Source organism: Bolinopsis microptera, chromosome 2 (genome assembly GCF_026151205.1).
Source record: "Bolinopsis microptera isolate Bmic1 chromosome 2, MBARI_Bmic_1.0, whole genome shotgun sequence".
In the NCBI taxonomy this organism is placed as follows: Eukaryota; Metazoa; Ctenophora; class Tentaculata; order Lobata; family Bolinopsidae; genus Bolinopsis; species Bolinopsis microptera.
The window spans coordinates 21053954-21080709 of NC_087073.1; the positions used below are offsets into that span (position 1 = coordinate 21053954).

General features: G+C 38.7%; 3 protein-coding genes across 5 annotated transcripts; 1 reads left to right on the top strand and 2 right to left on the bottom strand.

Moving 5' to 3' along the window:
• The first annotated feature begins 857 nt into the window (after nucleotides 1-857).
• On the top strand, nucleotides 858-26638 carry LOC134811754 (dynein regulatory complex subunit 2-like). Of its 3 annotated transcripts, none has more exons than XM_063818797.1 (12): nucleotides 858-886; nucleotides 7014-7226; nucleotides 7564-7702; nucleotides 7854-8109; nucleotides 10682-10756; nucleotides 11117-11239; nucleotides 11591-11739; nucleotides 12499-12568; nucleotides 14125-14277; nucleotides 14940-15015; nucleotides 15140-15281; nucleotides 25911-26638. In XM_063818797.1, the coding sequence occupies exons 1-12, from the start codon at nucleotides 859-861 to the stop codon at nucleotides 25993-25995; spliced, it is 1509 nt and encodes a 502-aa protein (XP_063674867.1). In that variant the 5' UTR covers nucleotide 858; the 3' UTR covers nucleotides 25996-26638. The 3 variants fall into 3 exon arrangements, with proteins under 3 accessions (XP_063674867.1, XP_063674868.1, XP_063674869.1); XM_063818798.1 differs by having other exon boundaries at nucleotides 858-877; XM_063818799.1 differs by lacking the exon at nucleotides 858-886 and adding an exon at nucleotides 1962-2031.
• On the bottom strand, nucleotides 2305-3297 carry LOC134811755 (uncharacterized). The gene is made up of 3 exons (XM_063818800.1): nucleotides 3073-3297; nucleotides 2688-2851; nucleotides 2305-2512 (listed from the first exon to the last, which is right to left on the bottom strand). Exons 1-3 carry the CDS (start codon nucleotides 3238-3240, stop codon nucleotides 2371-2373), a joined length of 474 nt encoding a protein of 157 aa, XP_063674870.1. The 5' UTR covers nucleotides 3241-3297; the 3' UTR covers nucleotides 2305-2370.
• Nucleotides 19672-24538, bottom strand: LOC134811499 (uncharacterized). The gene is made up of 3 exons (XM_063818343.1): nucleotides 23956-24538; nucleotides 22088-22176; nucleotides 19672-21546 (listed from the first exon to the last, which is right to left on the bottom strand). Exons 1-3 carry the CDS (start codon nucleotides 24502-24504, stop codon nucleotides 21396-21398), a joined length of 789 nt encoding a protein of 262 aa, XP_063674413.1. The 5' UTR covers nucleotides 24505-24538; the 3' UTR covers nucleotides 19672-21395.
• Nucleotides 26639-26756: the final 118 nt, after the last annotated feature.

Here is a 26756-nt window from a genome sequence, read left to right on the forward strand (position 1 = left end):
CTGTTGTTCTTTCATTCTGTCAATCAGGGATCTGTAGGGGTACTATGAGTAAGGAGATCTCCTTGAGTGTTGAGTGGGTCAATTTGATGTCGTGTTGTCCGAGTATCGCAGAGATGGGTTTGGAGAGGGAGGGAAGGAAGGGGAGGGAAACACTTGGGTTTGTTGGTTCAATACTGGTTAAGTACTGTTGTCAGGGAGGGTGGGGGAGTTTCAGTTGAACTTCTTCCTAAGTTTTATTTTTGCTCACAGTCCGACACAGCAAATGTTCAAGAAAACTGTAAGATGCCTAGCGTGACTGCGTGTAGCCTAGTATGTAGTGTAGTACGAATAGTCATTAGTCAATTGATTGTAACAAAATTTATTAAATTTTATTCTTAGCCTCCTGGTTACAATATTTTATTTCAAAATTCAAATAAACTTTACATCAATGTATTACATTTATATTTAGAAAAGACCACAATATCTCCTGCACTGTGAGGCAAAAACATGGAAAATGAGAGCTAGAAAAATATTCTTGAGACTCAACACTACCGGACCGCATCTGGAGTGAGAAACATTATGTAAACATCATAGTAAAATTTATTTCGGCTGAACCAAAACACGGTGGTAAAACCATAATTACATTGGTGCCGACCCTACATAAAATACATAATTTGAATCATCAATAAATATTCAAGAGAAATTAAAATGTATACGATACCTTCTTGCTACTACTCCACAGACTTACACGACATATCAACAAAACAATATAATTATAGAGTAAGTATCATAGCAAGCATCATAATTTTATGATACAATCTTACCACTAAAATTCTGTTTGTACATTGAAGTAATGAAATAACATTTGTTATAGGAACGATGGCGAAGAAACGTGCTGGTAAGTCAGGTACTTAAAATCATTTCTTTTTGTATTTTCCTTCGAAAATTTATTTCAAAATTGTAACACTAGATAGAAACAATTGGCAATGTAACTTATAAAAAGGCATAACGTCATATGAACCAATGTTGCTTGTTGTTGTTATAGAGTTAAGGCATTACGAATAACTTCCTTGTAATTTCAATTTTTATAGATATGTAACTTTTATTATAGATAACATGTTCCAGGTTATTATTACCAATTCCACCATGGACTCCAAAAGTCTATGAGAGTATGAGTAATTTACCTAAATATTATTTTAACGATTTTGATCGAATCGAAATTTTGGACAAGGTCAACAGAAATTAAATAAGAATTGTGACACGAACAAAATCTTATCTTACATTCTATCATAGTGCATAATGCATATTACATAATAACAACTGACGCTTTTTATTTCAGTTTTATTTCAGAAAATATCATAAGATGAATTATTACCTGTTTTCCACTTAAATACAGACTATCAGCTTTATGAAACGTATCGTTTAATATCAAAATGTGAAAAGGAAACGTATCGTTTAATATCAAAATGTGAAAAGGCAAAAGCTAAAGTTCGTGTGAAAAGCAAAAGCAAAAGCAAAATTACAATTTAATTAATCATAACTTTAACCTTGATCAGTTCACGTGTTATGCTCTACCCTCAGAAAACAACTGACTGAAAATATTACAATGAAAATCATCTGACAAAACATGAATTGAAAAAAGCACATATGACTGCATATAACGAGCTCCATAATATTGTAACCAGTATCTAAGGCAGTGGTTCTCTTAGCAAGCACTCCGAGCTTGTTATTGTTTAAACAAGCAAGCTTACTGGACCGCGATATTCCTCCTCAATCTACACTCTCTCTAGACTGTAGGGAAGTGAGCCATGAAGTAGGCTCCATTATTTAACACAGCACCTTAAAGCACCTCCACTTCCGTGAAATTTTCATCAATTGCAGCTGGGGAGTTTTCTCCTTTGATAAAGTAGATTAGAAGAGGTGGCTGTTAAATTAATTGTTTCATGTCATGCTGAGAGCAGGAGTGCATGCTTACCAATCTCACTTATTAACTCTCCTCTTGTGTATCGTTGCAGTTATTTCGTTGTAATCGCTCGTAGCTAATCATGTCCGGTGAGTGCACTTATCAATTCATGTTTTCAATAGGAACCCAACTAAAATCCATACAACCTACTTTGTTCTGGACTTTGGTTTGATTTTAGGTCTTGTCCATGGTTTAGTCAGGCTTATGTCGCCCCATGCTCTGGATAAGGATGGTCCTATTTTTCATAGTAGGAAAATAACCCTGATATTTGTCTCATTAAACTGCAGCTCTGCAGTAATACTAACAATGTGAGGAGTTGCTGACTAACGCAGCTAGCTGTCTTTGATTTTAGTATTGCTAGAGATCAGGTCTATAGGGTGTGCACTGTGCAGAGCTGTATTTAGCAGAGTTAGTGGTGTTAGTAAGTATCATTGGTAAAGGGTTGTTGTGTCTGAGTGTCGTGTCTGGTTGATGAGCTGCTCGTCTAGACAGGAGAGCAGATCCTGGTATAACTGGTTGTAGTTAGCTCCGTAATACTCCGTGTAGTTCATCTCCTTGTGGTACTTTAACCTGGGGTACAGCTCAGTCATGGTGACGTAATAGTGACGTAATAGTGATGTAATAGTGACGTAATGATGACGCAATAGTGACGCAATAGTGATGTAATAGTGACGTAATAATGACGTAATAATGACGTCAGACGTGGTTAGCTAAAGTCAGGGAATATAAAGAAATAGTATCTGACCTGCCGTACTCGGATAGAATCTTGAGAGAGTATGTATCCAGCTGATTAGTGAGCTCGAGTACCTTGTTCCGGGGTTGGAGGTTCCTTGCAGTACAGTAGTCTTCAAAACATTCTATCCACAAGGAAATACTGTTGCCAGCTCGGAACGGTTTAGGCTTGGTTATCTGAAATATCAGTAGTCAATAACAGGGTTATTGTAATATATCAGTAGTCAATAACAGGGTTATTGTAATATATCAGTAGTCAATAACAGGGTTATTGTAATATATCAACTCAATACCATGGTTAAATGCAGCCTAGAATTGGAACAGTGGCTGTAGGATAACTAAATGAGTGTTCACATGACAGGTTTCCTTGCTTCTCATTGGTTAGAATTCTCACTTACAGGTCTATTAGAGCCGGAAGGTATCTTGCTGCTGTTGTTTACATGTATCTCAAACAAAGACAACCTAGGAAGTTGACTTTGCATTTCCTGAATTATTGACATTCTCCTGTTCAAGTTCCTCCCTCCTGTAGACCCTCCTGTAGACCCTCCTGTAGACCCTGCTGTCATCTCCCCAGAGTCCGAACTAGCCGACCTTTTTACACAGTCTCTCCGTGTGAACAGTCCCATTCTACTCAATTAGTAGTAATTACCTAATTAGCAGTAATTACTTAATTAGTAGTAATTACTCAATTAGTAGTATTCTTAGTGTTAAGTTATTGATAAGTTATACTAGTAATGTATTTAACACTACCGCGCATAGACTGTCTAAATAAAAAGGAAACAAAATAAAACAAACAAGCAAAACAGCAGAGACTATGTAAAATACGTTATCACTAACAAAGACTACAGACGGTATAGTAGTATATGGTAGTATTGTACAATGACTTCCTCCAAGTTCAGGGTTAGTTTAATAACAATATGCAATCCCTCTATTGTCCCTATCTCATGTGGGACAATAGAGGGACACTGTGTTTATAACAATAGAGTACACACTTAGTGAGCAATCACACATCACACACTTAGTGAGCAATCAAACATCACACACTTAGTGAGCAATCACACATCACACGCTTAGTGAGCAATCACACATCACACACTTAGTGAGCAATCACACATCACACACTTAGTGAGCAATCACACTTAGTGAGCAATCACACATCACACACTTAGTGAGCAATCACACATCACACACTTAGTGAGCAATCAAACATCACACACTTAGTGAGCAATCACACATCACACACTTAGTGAGCAATCACACATCACACACTTAGTGAGCAATCACACATCACACACTTAGTGAGCAATCAAACATCACACACTTAGTGAGCAATCACACATCACACGCTTAGTGAGCAATCAAACATCACACGCTTAGTGAGCAATCACACATCACACACTTAGTGAGCAATCACACATCACACACTTAGTGAGCAATCACACATCACACGCTTAGTGAGCAATCACACATCACACACTTAGTGAGCAATCACACATCACACCTTGAACACCTCAATAGTAAATGTACTGATCGGCACCTGTACTTCCCGGCCTCGCAAATACGCAACAAAATGGTGCATCAAACTTAACGACCACTCTCACTCTCACTCACTCACATAATCACTCTCACTCTCACTCACTCACATAATCACACTCACTCACACTCACTCACACTCACTCACACTCACTCACACTCACTCACACTCACACTCACTCACACTCACTCACTCACTCACACTCACTCACTCACTCACTCACACTCACTCACACTCACTCACACTCACTCACACTCACTCACACTCACTCACACTCACTCACACTCACTCACACTCACTCACACTCACTCACACTCACTCACACTCACTCACACTCACTCACACTCACACTCACTCACACTCACTCACACTCACTCACACTCACTCACACTCACTCACACTCACTCACTCACACTCACTCACACTCACTCACACTCACTCACTCACACTCACTCACACTCACTCACTCACTCACTCACTCACTAACACTCACTCACACTCACTCACTCACACTCACTCACTCACACTCACTCACACTCACTCACACTCACTCACACTCACTCACACTCACTCACACTCACTCACACTCACTCACACTCACTCACACTCACTCACACTCACTCACACTCACTCACACTCACTCACACTCACTCACTCACACTCACTCACACTCACTCACTCACACTCACTCACACTCACTCACACTCACTCACTCACTCACTCACTCACACTCACTCACTACACTCACTCACACTCACTCACACTCACACACACTCACTCACACATAATCACACACACTCACACTCACGTACCAGTAGCTCACTTGTAAAGATGAAGCACGACAATGACAACAGTCGCCTCAAGGTGGAGATACTGAGCACTGTGATGATATTAGCTGCGCCACGCACCACAGCACTCGTGCTATCTAATCCAATATTACTGGTATAGTAGTTCTGACCTCTACTATCACGAGCTAACAATATACTGCAACTTATCATAACATTAGAGATACCTGCCGCTAAAGAAAGCAGAGCAATGAACTATGATTATAGGGTTACGTGGTTATGTGTGCTTTTAGGGAGTATGTATATATTATAAAGGAGCAAAGCCTGCTGTTAATTATACTGTACAATGTGGTGGTCACCTGATTGCAAATCATGATATTGGAGCAAATTTTGTCATACTACATACTACATACTACATACTACATACTACATACTACATACTACATACTACATACTACATACTACATACTACATACTACATACTACATACTACATACTACATACTACATACTACATACTACATACTACATACTACATACTACATACTACATACTACATACTACATACTACATACTACATACTACATACTACATACTACATACTACATACTACATACTACATACTACATACTGCATACTACATACTACATACTACATACTACATACTACATACTACATACTACATACTACATCCTACATACTACATACTACATACTACATACTACATACCACAACAAATGTAATATGTTACTGAAAAAATGTGTATTTTGTCTGGTGGAGCGCAAAACGGCTCGGAAAATAATGAAAAGTACAAACTAGGAACACTTAAATAGCATGACGAATAATAATAAGTTAGGGTATATCGTTATCTTATGATGACGTTTTTGCTGACGTCAGCAACTAGTTTGTCGGCTTTTGCTTTGGTCTAATCATAGAATTACATCAGACTTTAATTGTGGAAATATAAAAGCAAATCCAAAATGCCGACACTTTTGGGTATGATTTAAAAAGGTAAATAAGCTCATGTGTTAACTACAATAGTATCATGATAAAACCGGTTTATCAGTTATTTAGAATATATATTCGCATTTATCCACACTCTATTTACATTACACGTACAACGTGATATCGTTATCAGTGCAGTGTGTACAACACCAACTACACCGATCAATTGCCAATCTGCGAAACATTTTTTAATTATTATTATCACTTCGAGATGGCCAGGCCTACTCTCATGCTGTCTATATGTGATGATTAACTCTGAAAAACTAGGGACAACTGGGGAATGATCCCAGAACCTCGAGATTTCGCGTCTCTTGCTCTACCAATTGAGCTACTGACCCTGATTCTCAGAGCGAAATCACCACTCATATACAGCACAATTTCATGCTTTGTGTGGAATATCATTTATCAGTTATTTAGAATATATATTCGCATTTATCCACACTCTATTTACATTACACGTACAACGTGATATCGTTATCAGTGCAGTGTGTACAACACCAACTACACCGATCAATTGCCAATCTGCGAAACATTTTTAATTATTATTATCACTTCGAGATGGCCAGGCCTACTCTCATGCTGTCTATATGTGATGATTAACTCTGAAAAACTAGGGACAACTGGGGAATGATCCCAGAACCTCGAGATTTCGCGTCTCTTGCTCTACCAATTGAGCTACTGACCCTGATTCTCAGAGCGAAATCACCACTCATATACAGCACAATTTCATGCTTTGTGTGGAATATCATTTATCAGTTATTTAGAATATATATTCGCATTTATCCACACTCTATTTACATTACACGTACAACGTGATATCGTTATCAGTGCAGTGTGTACAACACCAACTACACCGATCAATTGCCAATCTGCGAAACATTTTTAATTATTATTATCACTTCGAGATGGCCAGGCCTACTCTCATGCTGTCTATATGTGATGATTAACTCTGAAAAACTAGGGACAACTGGGGAATGATAAAACCGGTATTAAATAAGTATAATGACAATGTACAGGGAAAAAGGGAAAAGGAAAGAACACGAAGCACATGACGGAGGAAGAACGGGTTCATTTCTACGAAACTCAGTTGCTTGCAGAGGAAGAGAATAGGAAGAAGAAGGAAGAACTTCTAACACAGTTCCTGAAAGACAAGCTGGCAAAAGAAGAAAAGGCAAATGAGTTCAATAAGCTGAAACTACAGAACCAATGGCGGGCAATAATGAGGGAGGGTAAGTCACGTGAGAGTGATCTTATTGTGGTGATCAGATAAACTTAGAGAACACGCCTAATTGAAGGATTGTATATGTCGCCATGGTACATGCCTGGTACTTTGTGTACATAAACCGGCTTAATTTCAGCTAGCATTCTTTTCATGATGAATACAATGATCGTTCAAATGATCTTAATTAATTGGCTCTTTGAAGAAATACAATATACTGACCATTATCCCATGAATTTTAATTAGTCAACTTAATGAATTTGATTTAACCTGTACATGTGCCTGTAAAATTCTATTATTTTTCTTATTTTTCTTATTTTTCTTATTTTCTCACGTGCAAATTACAGCTAAGGCGACAGAGTTGTGTAAAGATATAGAGATTTTATCCCAAACATTTGAGCGGATAGTTGATAGAAAGGACGCTATCATAAAGTCCCTGTCTCAAGATCTAGCTGAGGCTGAGGAGCAGTATCAGTTAGCACTGAGGTTTGTTACCATTGTTATTCCTCAGTGTTTTGACCCCATCTCTTGAATGTTATTATCAGTACTCCTTGGTCACATTATATTATTGATTCTCCGTATTTTCTAAGAACAATACCTCTCTTCATAGCGAGATCTGATTTCCATGATACCTCAGGTCACATCTACAGAACATAGACCAGCTAGTAGATAACCAAGGGTCGCGCATCGCCTCCCTCCACAGAGAGTACTCTGAAGAGCTAGAGCAGCTGAAACATGAATACAGCACAGAGCGGGAGAAGATGATAAAGTCCCACCAGTTTGAGTGTAATGATCTGCAAGATATCATGTTCGCTATGGAACAGGAGTTTAACGAGCTCAAGACGGAGGCTCTTCATGACTTCCAGAGTCAGAAAGATGAAATAAAGAACAAGGTAAGTCAGTAGTCAGCTCAGTATATAATATATAGGCTGCGTTTTCAGCAAGCCTTAGTTAGGATAAGTTGGCATTGTCGCCGCAATGGGTTCAGAATCTGGCTGGTCACGTTTTAAAATTGTCACATCATGTCTTCCATAAGATTGAAAAATTTGAGAAGCTATTGTGAGATCAATGTATAAATGGTTGCAACAATCTGTACCCCAATTATTCGCCTTTGAGAAGGTGGTCATATGAACAATTGGAATGTGCTTAGGTGACTTTCGTAACAACCTCCTGGCTTTCGTTATTTGTGAACGATACCCTATTATTGAAAGTCCACAAAACAGACTCAGTATGGGACGGAATGGTGCGGTTTTTGGCTATCAAACTTTTTATGCAACGAAAGTATGGATTATCCGCCTGAAAGTTGTATCTAACTATACTCATAGTCGCGTAGTTCGTACTTTCTTTTTGTTGCGACTAAGTAGTAAATCTCCTTATTATCTTTTAGAAAAGAAACTCAGCAATCAGTTCTTGAGTTATTTTACATAATAACTGAACATTCGGTGGATGTTTGTGTACGTCATTCAAATCATTACAGATACACTGGATTCCGCTGTCTTTTAACAATATCACGTGGTATTTGGTCGCATGCACGTTGTATGAAACGTAAGGCGCTTTAAAACATTTTACAGATATGATAGCGCAAAATTCACTACTAGGCGCGCGTCGCCTAGCAACCATGTCAATTTTAACATTTGAACCTAAACAAAATTGCTAAAATTAGGAACTGAAGCAGGACTTTACAACTTTGAAGTTTGAACTTTAAAGACGGAAAGACTCTAAAATCTACGGAAGCTTAAAATGAATTCCATAAAATGAAAAGTGTAATGTTTTCATTATTGACCTTTGAGGCTAACCGCTGAATGTTGTTCCCAGTATTGGTTTGCTGCTTATCGAGGGAATAAGTAAATAGAAAATATAATAGTGAAAACACAAATAAAATTAAAATTTATGGTGTAATTAATAATTATGACGTAATTATTATGTAACTAAAGCAAATCGTATGATCTGCTGGATTGTAAGGAACTTAGTTATTAGAGAAAAGGTTGTAATGATAGCTATTTATAAAGCTTTGATAAGACCTCATCTTGAGTATTGTGTCCAATTGTGGAATCCAGTTGCGGCTCATGGAAGTTGGGGGACTGTTTTGGAGCTGGAGAGCGTCCAGAGGCGGTTTGCCCGTCTTATTGATGAGGTGGGTACTCTTCCATACAGCTGCAGACTGGATATCATCAATTTGACAACGCTGGCAGATCGGCGAATACGTGGGGACCTTATCGAAGCTTTTAAAGTAACTAGTGGTTTGACTGAATATGGATCGGGTTTGTTCAGAATGAGCAGATCTGGTCTTAATCTAGTTTCAACCAATAGGTGTAATAAGAGTGTAACCAAAGTTAAGAATCTCCAGTCTTCTTTTCTTCCGGAGCGAGTCATTCCTTACTGGAACAAACTCCCTTCAGATGTCAAGAACTGCTCGACAGTTTTAAGCTTTAAAGTTAGATTGGAAGGATTTAAGAGAGAAATGATTTCTAAAAACAGTGTAAATGATTTTTGTTTTTGGAATGTTTCGAATGAAGTTTTAGGGAAAATTGAAGGACCCAGTTATTTAAGCAATAAGGAGACACATAATGAATATCTTTGGTTTCATCCTTTTTATTTGTGGCAAAGAAGCGTTTTATAAATCTTTATTCCACTGGGAAGTATTAATGAATTATTTATAGATAATGTATTAGATTTTATTAATTAATAAAATTGAATTTGATAAATTATTAATGTTGATGGAAAAATATATTTATTTAAATTATTTTTTTATTTAGTGCAATGATATTTTGTAGACACTTGTGATGATGTTATGTCATAATCTTTACTTACTTACTTACTTACTTAACATGTATAACCTAAAGTCTCAAAAGTGGGAGGCTTGTGAAAAAATTGATAATAATGCTACATAAGAAGTAAGAACAGCAATGAGTATGACTGATGCCAATGTTTGCTATAAAGTTTAGGCTCATATAGGCCGATTAAAAGTCAAGCATATTATAAGGTAGAGTCTCATGAAATTATTATTATTAGATATAAGTGAATCGTATCTTGTGTGAATCGTATCTTGTGTGCTATTGTCAGCTATTCCTTTGATAAATTTGTTGTGATGATTTCAGACGGCCGAATAAAAGAGATATGGAACATTTACTGACGAAATGCTTGTCCCTTGAAGACATTTATCAGAACCTTGCACTAATAAACTATCAAATTTCGCAAGTCCTTCAATTCAAAAGAGAAACAAAAAGTAAAATTGCTGTACTATACTCATTGAAATGTAGCTTAGCACAAGCAGAGCATTTGTTAGAGACACTGTGAAACGTTAACAAACTCAACAAAGAACAAAAAGAACACACGTACTTATCTAAATCTGGTGTTCAGGGCGGAAACTAATCCCACCGTTTATAAAATATCAATAGAAACCATTTGTATACTTGAAACTTGGAACACTCAGGGAAATGTATTACTAACACCAAATATTTACAGAATCTTGAAGAGAAACATGCGCTGAGAATGCAACTAGAGGGAGCTGTAGAAGAGCTTTGGAGACAATTCCAAGAGGTATGAATATTAGTTCATTGGCAAGAGCACAAGAATTTCTAGAATACCACACATTAGTCTAGCTTATTACAGTTACAACATAAGCTATAGAAACCATTGTTATTGTGATAACGTAAATACCTTTTATACAATGGTTATAAGTCTAGCTCGCAATATTCAGATCCAAGCAAATGTATAGTAAAACCCTGATTTAGTAAGAATAATGGAGCATACCGGGATTTTCATTGCATTTGGGAGAAGACAATGGTCGCTGCTCAGTTCCCACTCAGTAGAAATAAACGTCATCTCAATTTGTAACTTTGTACAGCTAAAAATAAACAATAAGGGGGATAGTAAAAAGCGCTAACATGAACCCTCCAGGCTCTGAAACAATACAATAGTACGACCGAGGACAGAAAGAAACATTTTGAGGAGCTGAAAGCTAAGGACATGAAGAGTGCACAGGAGATAGAGTTGCAGATGAGGAAGCTCCAGAAAATACATGTAATTATTTCTACCCCTACGCACTTTCATATTAGATTTACTGAAATAAACAGATCAGACTTTAAAGTTACAGGATATCTAGCCTGCTGCAGTGAAAATGCCCAAGAAATCACGTTTAATCGTTTAATTGGAGAATATAATCGTACATTCTTTGTATGGATTTATTTTAGAATTTTCAGTACAATGTATAAGTTACTTTAACGTTATGATTTGTCGGTGAATTATCCAGAGCAATTCTAAAGGTCTCCTTAAAACATAGGCCAATTAAAATAAAAGCCGATCTTAGATTGCAACTTTCCGCGGAAAATTATTATTTACTGTTTAAATGTTATACACTTATTAACTAATCAGGACAGCATAAACCAGCAAAAAGCCAAGATGGCATGTAACGCCAGAGACTGTGAGGAGCGGAATAAAATGCTAAAGGACGAGAAAGAGTCTATTTTAGTACACTTCTCTCAACTCAAAGGACAAATGAATAAATTCAGAGAAAACCAAAGGTTTGTCTGCCTTTAGCTTTGGATTTTCATTTAGCATCCGTCTGTGACGAGAACAAAGTAAGAACAAAGTAAGAACTTTTGCTCCTACTCTCGGTAATATCCTTATCTGGTTCTGAAACATGGATTTGTGAATAACAAACACACCTTGTGTCCTCGTGGCGGCACACCAGTGGTGCACGCCGCCGCCAGTGGTACACGCCGCCACCAGTGGTGCACGCCGCCGCCAAACACACTTCGCCTGCAAATCCCTGCTTATCGTTATAACACCACAATATATATGTACTAGCGAAAATTTGCACAAATGTAAGTGAAGACGACAAATGATAATTATAGAATTACAATATAAGTAGACGGGGTTTTAAAGAATTAATGATGATGATAATATTGGGTAGCCTCACAATAACCACTGTTACTTTATTAGACTAGTGGGGCGTCAGTTTAACCTGCATTTGTAAAGAAAGCTCAGCAACACAAAGAACCTTTACTTCATAGGAAGGGGGCCCTATGGGGGGGGGGGGGTGAGGGCCTATTGTGGGGGGCCGGGGGGTCAAGGGGGCTCTATTGTGGGGGGAGGGGCTTATTGTGGGGGGGGGGGTTTGGCTATTTTGGGGGGGGGGGGGGGGGGGGGGGGGGGGGGGGGGGGGGGGGGGGGGGGGGGGGGGGGGGGGGGGGGGGGGGGGTTGGGCTATTGTGGGGGGGGGGGTCCCTGAGTTAACTTATCATTACAGCCAATGAAACTAACCAAACGTTCTGTTTAAGGTCGAAGCTGACAGCCTTGACCGTGTTAAGCAGTAAGACCATCAAAGAGTTAAAAGACAAACATCAAAAGGTAAATATCTTGTATTCTAGATTTAGTTTGCTATTTACTGTGAAAAGAACTGAACTTCACCCTTTATAACCTACTTTCATCCCATTTCAATTTATTATTATTGTCAGAAGATTTTGTTGTCTTTTAAGAGACCCCTCCCCACAGTATTCCGTCAATGTCTCGGTTATTAATTGGGCTATTTAACAGTGTTATCTTGCTCCTTGTCATAGCAGTTAAACTGCGGGAAACGTCAATTGTCATACCAATTTTATTTATTATGAACAATTTCATTAATTTATTATTGATCGAGTTTTATGACAGTAATTGCCACCAAAGTCTTGTAACTTTAATGTCAGAAGCATCCCTACCCAACATTGACAAAATTATATTGTCAAATAAAATTTTGATAGTTAAGTAGCACAAGTGATGTAATGTCTGCAGTTTAATCTGATAAACTTGTGGCAGCATCCAACATCATGCATCTTGTCAAATAATGTTGTGGCATTATTTGTCTTCATATAAAAATTCGAATTAAACAACTAGCAAACCATTGTGCAAACCTTCGCTTGGATAATGATAGTCTGGATTTGATTTGGTGACTGGTATTATGAATACTGTACCTACCTATTCCACTTTGCCTTCAAAAATAGGCTTCCATATTCTGAAGCACGTACTTACTTATGCTCCTTCATAAATACCACGAAAGAGCATTAAAAACTTCCCCTCTGCTCCTTTGTAAATACTAGTGCAGACCTCTATTATCGAATGTCGTAGCCGAAGTAAGCAGTAAGGAACTTAATGAAGTGAAACAACCAAGCTATACACGTAAAATAGTGAAAATGTGCAAGTTCGAACAAACTCCATGTTCAATATATTCTCTCTCTCTTCTTCTCGCTGTTTCGTCTCCTCTCCCCTTAACCATCTCGGAAAGTAATGGTCCGAATTCCTACAAATTTCACCTCAGAGTTTCTTCTAGCATTGTACAAAGGCATGCCAAGTTTGAAGTCTCCTGTTCATTTAGTTTGTTTTTTATCAGCTGAAGACTCTGAAAGTTACATAACATTTGCACAATTAATCTTTCCTGCCATCTCTGATATTATATATTATATGTATCTGATTAGGTGTCACATCGTCTGATAATAAATTGAATATCATACCGAGCAATATTAGTGTTCAGTATTATGGTGAGGTTATTCCTCGCATCAAATAGTGACAACAACAGTCTACACAGATTTGATGTGAATTAATTGTGATGGTAGATACAGTGACAATAGTTATAAATTAGTCTGTATTCCAGGGAGAATGTATCCTGTCCTCTAAATAACACTGTATTCCAGGGAGAGTGTATCCTGTCCTCTAAATAACACTACATTCCAGGGAGAGTGTATCATGTCCTCTAAATAACACTGTATTCCAGGGAGAGTGTATCCTGTCCTCTAAATAACACTGTATTCCAAGGAGAGTGTATCCTGTCCTCTAAATAACACTGTATTCCAGGGAGAGTGTATCCTGTCCTCTAAATAACACTGTATTCCAGGGAGAGTGTATCCTGTCCTCTAAATAACACTGTGTTCCAGGGAGAGTGTATCCTCAAGTTGGCGGAGATGTGTCGTAAGTTGGAGACGGAGGAGGAGAAGGTGCTACCTTTCTACGCCAGCACACTAACCGAGCAGGAGGAGAAAGAGATCGAGGCTATGGTTCAGCAGGAACCTGAAAACGACCTTGCTAATGTGAGTGTAGTGGTGTAGTGGTGTAGTGGTGTAGTGGTGTAGTGGTGTAGTGGTGTAGTGGTGCAGTGGTGTAGTGGTGTAGTGGTGTAGTGGTGTAGTGGTGTAGTGGTGTAGTGGTGTAGTGGTGTAGTGGTGTAGTGGTGTAGTGGTGAAGTGGTGTAGTGGTGTAGTGGTGTAGTGGTGTAGTGGTATAGTGGTATAGTGGTGTAGTGGTGTAGTGGTGTAGTGGTGTAGTGGTGTAGTGGTGTAGTGGTGTAGTGGTGTAGCGGTGTAGCGGTGTAGCGGTGTAGTGGTGTAGTGGTGTAGTGGTGTAGTGGTGTAGTGGTGTAGTGGTGTAGTGGTGTAGTGGTGTAGTGGTGGTGTGGTGGTGTGGTGGTGTGGTGGTGTGGTGGTGTGGTGGTGTGGTGGTGTGGTGGTGTAGTGGTGTAGTGGTGTAGTGGTGTAGTGGTGCGGTGGTGTGGTGGTGTGGTGGTGTGGTGGTGTGGTGGTGTGGTGGTGTGGTGGTGTGGTGGTGTGGTGGTGTGGTGGTGTAGTGGTGTAGCGGTGTAGCGGTGTATTGGTGTAGTGGTGTAGTCATTCCATGTAGAATGGAACGTTGTTGATTAATCCTGTTAATTTATACATCTAAATAATAATAAAGTTCACATAATTTGTTGTGTCAGGTGATGCATGAGTTTGAAGATTTGAGCAGCTTTTGGAAACGATACAACAAGGTGTCACTGGATAAAATGTCATTAGGTTAGTCCTTTCTCTCCCATGTAATTTCATTATTTCAAATTACTGAAAACATTGTCGATGACTGACTGAAGGGTATTATTTATTGTTGTGTTTATGGATAGTGTGACAGTACTTCTCCTGTCAGACCAAGCCCGAGTACAGCTGACCCAAGAGAACCAGCAGCTCAGGACCCTCCTCAAGCAGTATCTGGATGGTATCAGTGTTAGTGACGAGATATTATCCCACAACAACCCCCTCTTTATCGTCAACAATCGCAGCAATCTTCCGTTAGTAACTATATATATATATATATATATACTACTCTTCTTATATGTGTTTATTTTATAAGTTATTTAATCTATTAATCTATAGAATTATCACTATAGAAGTATAGAGGAAGTGAGGATGGTACACTCCACTAGGATTCCTCTATATGTTCCACACAAATGAACGATTGTTAGATATCCCCTTAGAAATTGTAGTCCCGCACAAATACTGCAGAATACTGCTTGCCTCAAAAGTCAAATATAGTAGTGTAGTGGCACTCCCACTTCATAGCAAACTTAGACTTGGTGATTTAATCTTCTGTCGCAAGACTAGACAAGCGTTGTAAAAGCGAATTTTTTGTTCTCTAAGTCGCAAGCTTGATTCAAGGTGCGTGAATTACATGTAATTCATCTGTTACTGTTCTTACTTGTTGAACTCACTTCGTTAGTTACGATCTTAAACTCCACATTTACTAATTAAAGAATAAAAATGCCTTGATTAATTAAATGCAACTTCTTAAATTAATTAGTAAACCAAATTAAAGCCTGTTTGATTTCCAGAGACCTGCGGGCCTGCTATCCCCACAGTTTGTAAGAATGGTCTCGTCACCAATATGGAGCAGTGAGGAGTGAGGAGTGATACTCCGCAGCCGGTCTCGTCACCAATATCGAGCAGTGAGGAGTGATACTCCGCAGCCGGTCTCGTCACCAATATGAAGCAGTGAGGAGTGATACTCCGGTTTACTGGTATCCTGTTAACAGTGTTTAGCCAATTAGGTGGTTTAACCTGATGAGCCAGGATATTGATTGCCTCCCCACTGAAATGATAACTCCACACAGCATCCCTCCTTAGTTACCATTACCTAGCAACCACACCCTCCCCCCTTATAACTTTATAAATGAATTGCTCTGGCCCATGATACAGTCTCTTTTACTACCCATACTGCATAACACACAGAATATGCTCATATTGACATATTTTAAAATCTTCTTTAGGATTTGAACGCGCTAAAATTATAGATCTGTTTGATGAGCTCAGTGTTTAGTTCCATTTTACTGACACCACGGCATCAACTTTAACACGAATTTCCGCAAAAACCGTAAAAGATATACAACTTAAACTTTTATGACTGATTCGAATGCTTTAATGGCCTTCAAATCCGCATGAAAAAAATAAAAAAATTGGCCAAGGAATAAGAATTTTAGTGCCCAAAATTTGGACCCCCAAGTGTTGTCAAAAACGCGAATTAAATAGGTAATAATTATTTTAGTCTCTTGAGTCTTGAGGGTTAAACGGGTTCCTGCTAGTATTAATGATTAAATCAAGTCCTTCTGTAACATCCTAAATAAATGCAATATTCTATTAGCGTTGTAATTAGTTTAAATATCTTATATTTCGCTTCGTAGATTACAATGAAAAAGTAAGATTTACCACTAATCTATGACGCTGGTTTACTGTGGTTTACTACCATTTGGTGTAGTTAATCAGTAGGTCGTATACTACTTGTCTGGTACCTCTCTGATTGGTTAAAAATTAAGTTAAATTTATATTACTGTCCTAGATCATTTCCCAGAGGCGCCCACGATCAAAGTGCGCTATCGGTGAAGAGTTGATTACACCAACTTCGCTCTCGAGCATTTAACCCATTCGATATCATCTTTGCGCCGTCCTTATCCTAGCTTCCTGAATCCTATATTAATTAATCAAGTACCTGGAATCAGTAACTTTCGTCAGATTCTGGAGTCGTAGCAGTAATTTAACTAAGAGCTTTAACTATCCTTCGCTAGGATAGTTAAAGGATTGTTAAGGATTGTTAAGGATTGTTAAGGATTGTTAAGGATTGTTAAGGATTGTTAAGGATTGTTAAGGATTGTTAAGGATTGTTAAGGATTGTTCAGCTCACTACTCACTACTCACTACAAATGTTGCTATACCCTCCACAAGGAGTAATGCTATCTTATTATTTAGAGTTACTGTTACCTAGCAACTAGAGTTACCGTTACCAAGCAACTAGAGTAACCGTTACCTAGCAACTAGAGTTACTGTTACCAAGCAACTAGAGTTACCGTTACCAAGCAACTAGAGTTACCGTTACCTAGCAACTAGAGTTACCGTTACCAAGCAACTAGAGTTACCGTTACCAAGCAACTAGAGTTACCGTTACCTAGCAACTAGAGTTACCGTTACCTAGCAACTAGAGTTACCGTTACCTAGCAACTAGAGTTACCGTTACCAAGCAACTAGAGTTACCGTTACCTAGCAACTAGAGTTACCGTTACCTAGCAACTAGAGTTACCGTTACCTAGCAACTAGAATACGAAGTGTGATGGAGAAAGGGTGGAAATGAAGATGATTTGCAACGTGACAATCAGTAGTAGTATATATAAAGTAGTACAATGAACTGTGGTCCTTCATTTCTTAGCTGTCTCAGTATGTCAGTGTCTCGCAATATCCTATGTTGGACGAGTAATCAGTTACTTGTTTGACTTTAGTTCAAACAAGATAACATTCTGCTAGTTGTAAGAAGTGGCATACGTCCTGCAGGCTGACAGGTCGCTCTCCACCATTTAAGCATTTATCAGATTTGACAACTAGTCGTCGCCCTTTTATATCTTAAGATTATTATAAGATTATAAGTTTTGTTTTTTGAAGCAGTCTTAATTTCTTGGATGAATTACAAGTTACAAGCTCTTAGACGAGTATGGAAGTGAAGTTTAGCGTCAAATTCGCTCTGTCGTTTGGGGGATATTTAATAGAGCACGTGATATATATATGTCGCTAGCATCTAGTTGGAGCTGATTGGACAGTGGGTTGTAACGTCATGCTCGCAGTCTGGTTAAGAAAGGATCTTGGTGGCACTAAAGAGTTTGATGATAATATTTGGTGGGTATATAAAGCAGCCGTTTAGAGGTGGGTATATAAAGCAGCCGTTTATAGGTTCTCAGTTCATTTCTGGTGACCTTTATCTGTCCACCACTTAGACACACTTTTATAGATCTCTAGTTATCAAGTAAAAGTCAATTACTGTTTTCTTTTATATTCATTTTAAAATAGCATGACTTTTTTTCGCCATTTTCATCCCAAAAATTCCCAGAAAAAAAGGGATGACACTTCGTTTCACACCTTCACGTTTCTAATTGCAGGCTCAACCCTTTCTAAGGAAATCGCACTTAGATGAAGTGTTAGTGTCGGGTGGGATGCTATTTAAACAGCCTTGTAGATTGAGATTTGATGCAATATTCTGATATCACCCTTTGCAATATTGACTTCTTTTTAAAGCATGTGTTGTTCGCAGTAGCTCAAACCTTGACAAGTTGCACTGTGAGTCTAAACTTATTCTCAAAGAGTTTGTGTTAGTCACGTGATAGCTTCATCATTACACAAGTGCAGTAAATACTGCACCATCATTACACAAGTGCAGTAAATACTGCACCCACAAGTGCAGTAAATACTGCACCCACAAGTACAGTAAATACTGCACCCACCCACCTAAACTGATTAATTTCATTCTGGGTGTTGGGTCACGTGATATCCAATACTTTAGTACACTTCTATCATTTTCTCACGTTCTCCGCCTCATATTAATTATATTTGGTAGTAGTAACTAGAGTTACCGTTACCTAGCAACGCGCGCACATCATGACACCCGGGTAGGGTTAGGGTGCACCCAATACATTGTAGTAGTGTAGTGGGTGTAAGTTCTACCTTATTTGTGACATATTTCAGCTCTAGCTTATTTGTGACATATTTCAGTTCTAGCTTATTTGTGACATATTTCAGTTCTAGCTTATTTGTGAAATTTTTCAGTTCTAGTTTATTTGTGACATATTTCAGTTCTAGCTTATTTGTGACATATTTCAGTTCTAGCTTATTTGTGACATATTTCAGTTCTAGCTTATTTGTGACATATTACAGTTCAATTAGTCAGTAAACTCATGGGTATTAAAGTATTAAGCGTGTGTGACTTAACTTTAAGAAACGTTATTTAATCGTTTAATTTAACAACAGTCACATTTAACAAGTTGGTTACAAAACTTTGCGCAATTCTCAAATTGAATATGCGGATTTTGATTGGATTTTTGACAGATTCATTAACAGAGAAAATGAATTAGTCGTGATCTTGACACAGTTTCAGTGTAAACCAGCGGTAAAATTAGAAGAGAATATCATTTCTGATGTTCTACCATTTTACCATCTGACGTTTGACAAACTGTATTGCTTAAACGTGTAGTTTTATCTAGCTGAATAGTAGTAGTACTCAGTAGTAATAATAGTGGTACTTACTACTCAGTAGTAACATTAACTCTTCTCTACAGCTGTTGTTTAACCAAACCATTCGTTTCTGTATAATATATTTTAGACAAGTTCTTCGGTTTATCAATCGTAAGAATTAAAAAACATTTTTGTTTTAATAATGTACCCTAGAAGAATATTTGAACCCAGGTTTTAGATGCTCTACTTGTAACCAGTGGTCTCCTGAATTCATATATAATATGAAATATCATCAAGATTGGACAAAAGATGACTGAGTTAGGAGCCGAAAACCATATGCCCAAATTTGGGCATACGCACCAAATTTAATAGATTTCGGCCCATAAATTGGTCAAATATCAATATTTTTGAATGAGACTAACTTTATGTGAAAGGTAAGCCTAAACTACATATTGTCTGTAAGTTATAGCTTTATCAACTGCTACCTTAACATAAAAAGTTGTTTACAAAATAAATCCGTGGTTTATTTTTATCTGTTTTATCTGTTTAACTGGTCCTTCTTTTCATATATTAATCTTTTCTTTCAAGAGCAGTAAGATCACAAATTCAAATATTTCGAGGCTTTATCCCTTTATCTGGTTTTCTGATCTGCTCTGCTCGTTATCCCCCTTCGCATTAGTCACACAACATTACGCCGTCCTAGCTTTCACTTGACAGACATGAATACAGTAGCGAAGTGGTGCACAGGTACTGCAGGGTAGAGGACCTCTTCACTTGACAGACATGAATACGGTAGCGAAGTGGTGCACAGGTACTGCAGGGTAGAGAACCTCTTCACTTGACAGACATGAATACGGTAGCGAAGTGGTGCACAGGTACTGCAGGGTAGAGAACCTCTTCACTTGACAGACATGAATACGGTAGCGAAGTGGTGCACAGGTACTGCAGGGTAGAGAACCTCTTCACTTGACAGACATGAATACGGTAGCGAAGTGGTGCACAGGTACTGCAGGGTAGAGAACCTCTTCACTTGACAGACATGAATACGGTAGCGAAGTGGTGCACAGGTACTGCAGGGTAGAGAACCTCTTCACTTGACAGACATGAATACGGTAGCGAAGTGGTGCACAGGTACTGCAGGGTAGAGGACCTCTTCACTTGACAGACATGAATACGGTAGCGAAGTGGTGCACAGGTACTGCAGGGTAGAGAACCTCTTCACTTGACAGACATGAATACGGTAGCGAAGTGGTGCACAGGTACTGCAGGGTAGAGGACCTCTTCACTTGACAGACATGAATACGGTAGCGAAGTGGTGCACAGGTACTGCAGGGTAGAGAACCTCTTCACTTGACAGACATGAATACGGTAGCGAAGTGGTGCACAGGTACTGCAGGGTAGAGGACCTCTTCACTTGACAGACATGAATACGGTAGCGAAGTGGTGCACAGGTACTGCAGGGTAGAGAACCTCTTCACTTGACAGACATGAATACGGTAGCGAAGTGGTGCACAGGTACTGCAGGGTAGAGAACCTCTTCACTTGACAGACATGAATACGGTAGCGAAGTGGTGCACAGGTACTGCAGGGTAGAGAACCTCTTCACTTGACAGACATGAATACGGTAGCGAAGTGGTGCACAGGTACTGCAGGGTAGAGAACCTCTTCACTTGACAGACATGAATACGGTAGCGAAGTGGTGCACAGGTACTGCAGGGTAGAGGACCTCTTCACTTAACAGACATGAATACGGTAGCGAAGTGGTGCACAGGTACTGCAGGGTAGAGAACCTCTTCACTTGACAGACATGAATACGGTAGCGAAGTGGTGCACAGGTACTGCAGGGTAGAGGACCTCTTCACTTGACAGACATGAATACGGTAGCGAAGTGGTGCACAGGTACTGCAGGGTAGAGGACCTCTTCACTTGACAGACATGAATACGGTAGCGAAGTGGTGCACGGGAACTGCAGGGTAGAGAACCTCTTCACTTATACTTTCCACTTCTCTCTGGTTCAGAGCTAGGATCACCGTCAGACTCTCCCTGAACTCTTCCTTCGTCATTCCTCTCGTTCTAAGGGTGGAGGGTGGAGGAGTCAATGTTAGCCTCTTCAGTTTTATCAATGTTGTTACTTTACTAAGTTTACTTTACACTTACTCACTTTATAATGTGATGTTTTAATATGATTTAATTGTGCAACCCACAAATTATATTCCTTTATAAAGTTATAATATAGGAAGTTGCTCCAGACAGTTGGTTCCCGTGATTTATAAAATTTTACATAACCTATTTAAAAATTTAGACCAATGCACTTCTTAGCTTAACAATTACCAAGAAACTTCGGGTAATCGCTGTTAATAACCGCTTGGCCAGGCAAGCTAAGCAGTTAATTGTCTCTCACTAGTTTAAATTAATCAAATTAAATTATCTGTTAACCCCAATATCTTGTGAGCACTTTGCAGTAAATCTGCTAGTTTTCAATAAAAGATGTGACGCAACAAGTTGAAGTGTTACACAAAGTGTTACACAAAGTGTTACACAAAGTGTTACACAAAGTGTTACACAAAGTGTTACACAAAGTGTTACACAAAGTGTTACACAAAGTGTTACTTACCGCTGTTGTGCGTGTTTAAAGTACACTATTTCAGCATCAGTAGTGTTGACCCGAGTCCCAGGTCCCACCAGATCCAATTCTCGTAACATCTGGAAGGTGTTAATTAACTTTCACAATATTCACATGACTTACTGTTCTTTAATTAACGTATTCTGTAACTAACATGTTATAGTGGCGTCTAAAACTCTGTATAACTAATAACAGCAGTAATATTGTTATAATTAAGAGGAGACTAAAATCCCACTTTACACAGCCCCGTTATCCCTCCAGTTGCTAACTAGTGCTCTCTCGTTAAAGCTCCGTAACACGTGCAGTAATAGGCTTAGTGTGGGGTGTAGTTCGTACAATCTGTCGCGAGGATAGGGGTGTAGTTCGTACAGTCTGTCGCGAGGATAGGGGTGTAGTTCGTACAATCTGTCGCGAGAATAGGGGTGTAGTTCGTACAGTCTGTCGCTAGGATAGGGGTGTAGTTTGTACAGTCTGTCGCTAGGATAGGGGTGTAGTTTGTACAATCTGTCGCGAGAATAGGGGTGTAGTTCGTACAATCTGTCGCGAGGATAGGGGTGTAGTTCGTACAATCTGTCGCGAGGACAGGGGTGTAGTTCGTACAATCTGTCGCGAGGAAAGGGGTGTAGTTCGTACAATCTGTCGCGAGGATAGGGGTACGGGTGTAGTTCGTACAATCTGTCGCGAGGATAGGGGTGTAGTTCGTACAATCTGTCGCGAGGATAGGGGTGTAGTTCGTACAATCTGTCGCGAGGATAGGGGTGTAGTTCGTACAATCTGTCGCGAGGATAGGGGTGTAGTTCGTACAATCTGTCGCGAGGATAGGGGTGTAGTTCGTACAATATGTCGCGAGGATAGGGGTGTAGTTCGTACAATCTGTCGCGAGGATGGGGGTGTAGTTCGTACAATCTGTCGCGAGGATAGGGGTGTAGTTCGTACAATCTGTCGCGAGGATAGGGGTGTAGTTCGTACAATCTGTCGCGAGGATGGGGGTGTAGTTTGTAGAGGATAGGGGTGTAGTTCGTACAATCTGTCGCGAGGATAGGGGTGTAGTTTGTACAATCTGTCGCGAGGATAGGGGTGTAGTTCGTACAATCTGTCGCGAGGATAGGGGTGTAGTTCGTACAATCTGTCGCGAGGAATTTTAATTGGTGCTCCCCGCCAACCATATCGCTAAATGGCATGCATTTAAATTGTGTATGAGTATTGCTGTATGTTTTGAATTTTGAAGGTCGGAACTTCGACTTGCTTGGAAACAGTTTTACTGGAACATTATTATTTATTGGTCGTGGCATTTTTTAAATTGGCAATATAATTTACCTTGTATGTGTTTAGTCAACCAAAGTAATACGATTTAGTCTAAACAGGTTCAATCTTGTAAATATCTACTGAAAAATTTACATTTCAAAAATTGCATTAGAATCAAAGAATCTCTCCAGAATTACGATTGCTTAAACTGCTCTCGACATAATATTAACGTTATATTTGATTCGTTACAAATTAATCGATATTGTGTCGAGCCACAATCAAGGTGCAAAGTTTCTTTTAACGTTTTAAGCAATCTATTTATCAGATTATTATCCTTGCTGTGATATTCACCTTGAAGTCAATTTTGAGTCTTTTGCTACGTATTCTTTACAATCGTTCAAGCGATGAACGCTTTATTTGATATCAATTTGTAACTTAAATTTCTCTGTCACCGTCAATACAAAAGATTTTACTGTAAACTGATTTGTATTTTCCGTCTTCCTGACCAGTTGTAACAGAAGATGATTATTTTATTGACGACAAGGAAAATTATTGTTCCGATATTGCGATAACCTTCAATGTTTACCCATTTCTTACAATTAATATACAGTTACCTGTAAGAAGCGTTTCTCAGTCAGCCTATCTTTGTCGTTCATTAGTTTGGTGTACTCAGTAAAGTTTTCAAAGTTCTTTCTCACTACAAACTCTGCTCTACTCTCCTCTGTCCTCTCCTCCTCCTCTTCCTCCTCTTCCAGATCCTCCTCCTCGAGAGGTTCTGCACTGGGGATTTTCAGGGAGTGTGTGGAGTGTAAGGAGTGTGTGGAGTGTAAGGAGATGAAACTACCACTGTCCTGGTCAGGGATCAGACCCTCAGGTTCCTCTGAAGGTGATGGAGACAGATTGTCGCCCGGAGATTCAACCTCGGAACCCTCTCTAGTGCTAGATACTGCTGTTATAATTGCTTCACTCAGTGTAATAGCTGTTTCTATTATTGACTTATGTTCGGTTGTCGTGTCAGGATCTTCATCATTCTCCATCGTGATATCGTCTAGAGTTATCTCCTCTTCCTTCTCCGCCTCCTGATCTTCACTTATTGCTGACAAGGCCTTCCTAACTATTGACTGGGCTCGTTCCAACAGTTCGACTTCTTCGTTATCACTCATTGCCACGCTTTCTTGCTGAATGGTGTAAGATACAATAATTTAGCGTGTAAAAGTGATTTTGCCTTAGACAAAAAGGAAGATGTGGAATGTGAGGGAAAGCACACTGTGGAGCTGTCTCAGTGACGCAAACACAAAGATAAACTAAACAAGACAAAGAGATGTCAGCAATAAACTATACTGGTTTAAATTAGTAACACAAAACAGGTAACCAATGTACCGATAATAAAAGGCAACATCGCCCGAGCTTGAAAACATTATTAGTGACCATGACAACAGTAAAGCATTACTCACTCCACACTGAATCAGTATATTTGATTTGTGTCCATGGCGACGGTTTCTTGAAATGTGATACGACACATTGCCCGGGTTTTAGGTTAACCCTGGTCCTAATCTTTTCCGCAGCCTAAAACGGAAGGATTGTGGGAATATCAAAATAGCTTCGATAAACCAAATAGTATCAGTAGTCATCAGATCCTAACAGACTCTATTTATTATATAACATAATATACTATAATATTATGTATATTATATGATAAATCTCTAGTTAAATATACCCACGGCTACTAGGAGATACTATTTAAAGGCAGTTTTGGAAGAAGTCCAGAACGCTAAACTGTTGAGAGTTGGAAGTAGTGGTGGTAGTAGTCGTTATCTGTACTAGTAGTTCCTGTTAGTAGTCACTACTACTAGTTATAAAATATAAATAGATCTTTATATCTATTACACTAGAAGACCGATCTGACCAGCTTTTAACAGTCGGACCGAAACTTTACAAAGTTATGTAGCTAAAGTTATGTAGCTAAAGGTATGTAGCTAAAGTTATGTAGCTAAAGTTATGTAGCTAAAGTTATGTAGCTAAAGTTATGTAGCTAAAGTTATGTAGCTAAAGTTATGTAGCTACAGTTATGTAGCTAAAGTTATGTAGCTACACCCTTGTGTCTGGTGATTGGCTAGTTAATACTCTAGGTTTATAACAAGTAAAACAGTAGCTGGTTCAGACCTCTCCTTACACTCCACACACTTAGCCGTATTGAAACTTAAATCCAAACTGTCTTGAAACGAGAAATCCTATTTTTAGTTTTGTTTGATTTGATCTGTAGTGAGCGGCAATCAGGAGTTTATAAATCAGGTATTTAATGGAGATTATAAGTTTTATTGTCTAAAAATAAATTCTCTGAAAAATGGGTTTATCCTGTTTTAATTTGACCATATTGAGAATATGGATTATGGAGTGGTGCATTAAACAAGGACTAAAATATAATATAAATTAAATACTCGCCATCCTTAACCCCTGTAATTCAATGCATTCTAAATCTTTAATTTAATTTAAATGATATAATATACCAATAATATTATTATTCCTAAATATATATTATTTATTTGCCGACTAACCTGCTGTATTTCAGAATGAGAATACACGTTGATCCACGACAACGTCACCAAGTAAAAACGGTGGTAGAAGCAGCTCATATCGTCCACAACACGATCTAACGAGGGAGATAAGAAGATAACACATCCAGATAATAGAGTAACGCATTCCTCAGCGACCTGTGTCGGGCACTTTCTTCGCAGAGGAAAGGTCTTGTCATGCAAAAAGCGCACATTTGGGACAGATTTTATTTATTGGTAGTCAGTTTGTGCGCATTACATAGCTGAACATGGAAATTAACGTTTATTTCCGAGATCCCAGATTTTAATTTCAAGATTTACAAGTTTCCCGTTTTAATATTCGCGAACTAAGATAATCTTCAATTTGTTAGAAAAGGGTGAACAGGAAACAAAAAGTTAAAATTCAAGACTTCCTAGATATTTGATAATATCGATCATATTAACTTTTACTCCACGTACAGCGTAAGGGAAAATTTTGCCGGTACTGTCAAGGAAATTGACTTGGCTGACTGCCAAGACTGCGATATAAACCTTCAGATATTTCTTTGTGGTATTATATCAAAGACTTTTATCATACAGCTTACAGATTTCAGCCCTTCTGGAAACTTCCACAATAACGGCCATATAACGAGATAACATTTCTCTTAAACATATCATTTAAACATGTTGAGTCCAGATGTTTCGTAACACCTAAAGCCCGACAATTGTGTATTTAAATGTTATTCAGAATACAAATTTCTCAAAACTAGCGTTTTACATGTGTCTTTAGTTAGAGGCTAGATTATCACCGTTACCATGGTAACGTATTACCTATGGCTATACCTATTAGCTATTATTTATTACAATTACGAAAAACGTAAAGC

Excerpts from the sequence above, each read along its gene's own strand:
- LOC134811755 (XM_063818800.1), bottom strand. The coding sequence starts at position 3,240 with ATGACAGCAGGGTCTACAGGAGGGTCTACAGGAGGGTCTACAGGAGGG. Across the intron at positions 2,852-3,072 it reads CTTCCGGCTCTAATAGACCT|ATAACCAAGCCTAAACCGTT; the intron begins GTAAGTGAGAAT and ends CTGATATTTCAG. Across the intron at positions 2,513-2,687 it reads ATTCTATCCGAGTACGGCAG|GTTAAAGTACCACAAGGAGA; the intron begins GTCAGATACTAT and ends GCTGTACCCCAG.
- LOC134811499 (XM_063818343.1), bottom strand. The coding sequence starts at position 24,504 with ATGAGTGATAACGAAGAAGTCGAACTGTTGGAACGAGCCCAGTCAATA. Across the intron at positions 22,177-23,955 it reads CTGAGAAACGCTTCTTACAG|ATGTTACGAGAATTGGATCT; the intron begins GTAACTGTATAT and ends AACACCTTCCAG. Across the intron at positions 21,547-22,087 it reads TTTAAACACGCACAACAGCG|AACGAGAGGAATGACGAAGG; the intron begins GTAAGTAACACT and ends CTCCACCCTTAG.
- LOC134811754 (XM_063818797.1), top strand. The coding sequence starts at position 859 with ATGGCGAAGAAACGTGCTGGTAAGTCAG. Across the intron at positions 14,278-14,939 it reads CTGAAAACGACCTTGCTAAT|GTGATGCATGAGTTTGAAGA; the intron begins GTGAGTGTAGTG and ends TTGTTGTGTCAG. Across the intron at positions 15,282-25,910 it reads AACAATCGCAGCAATCTTCC|AATGAGAATACACGTTGATC; the intron begins GTTAGTAACTAT and ends GCTGTATTTCAG.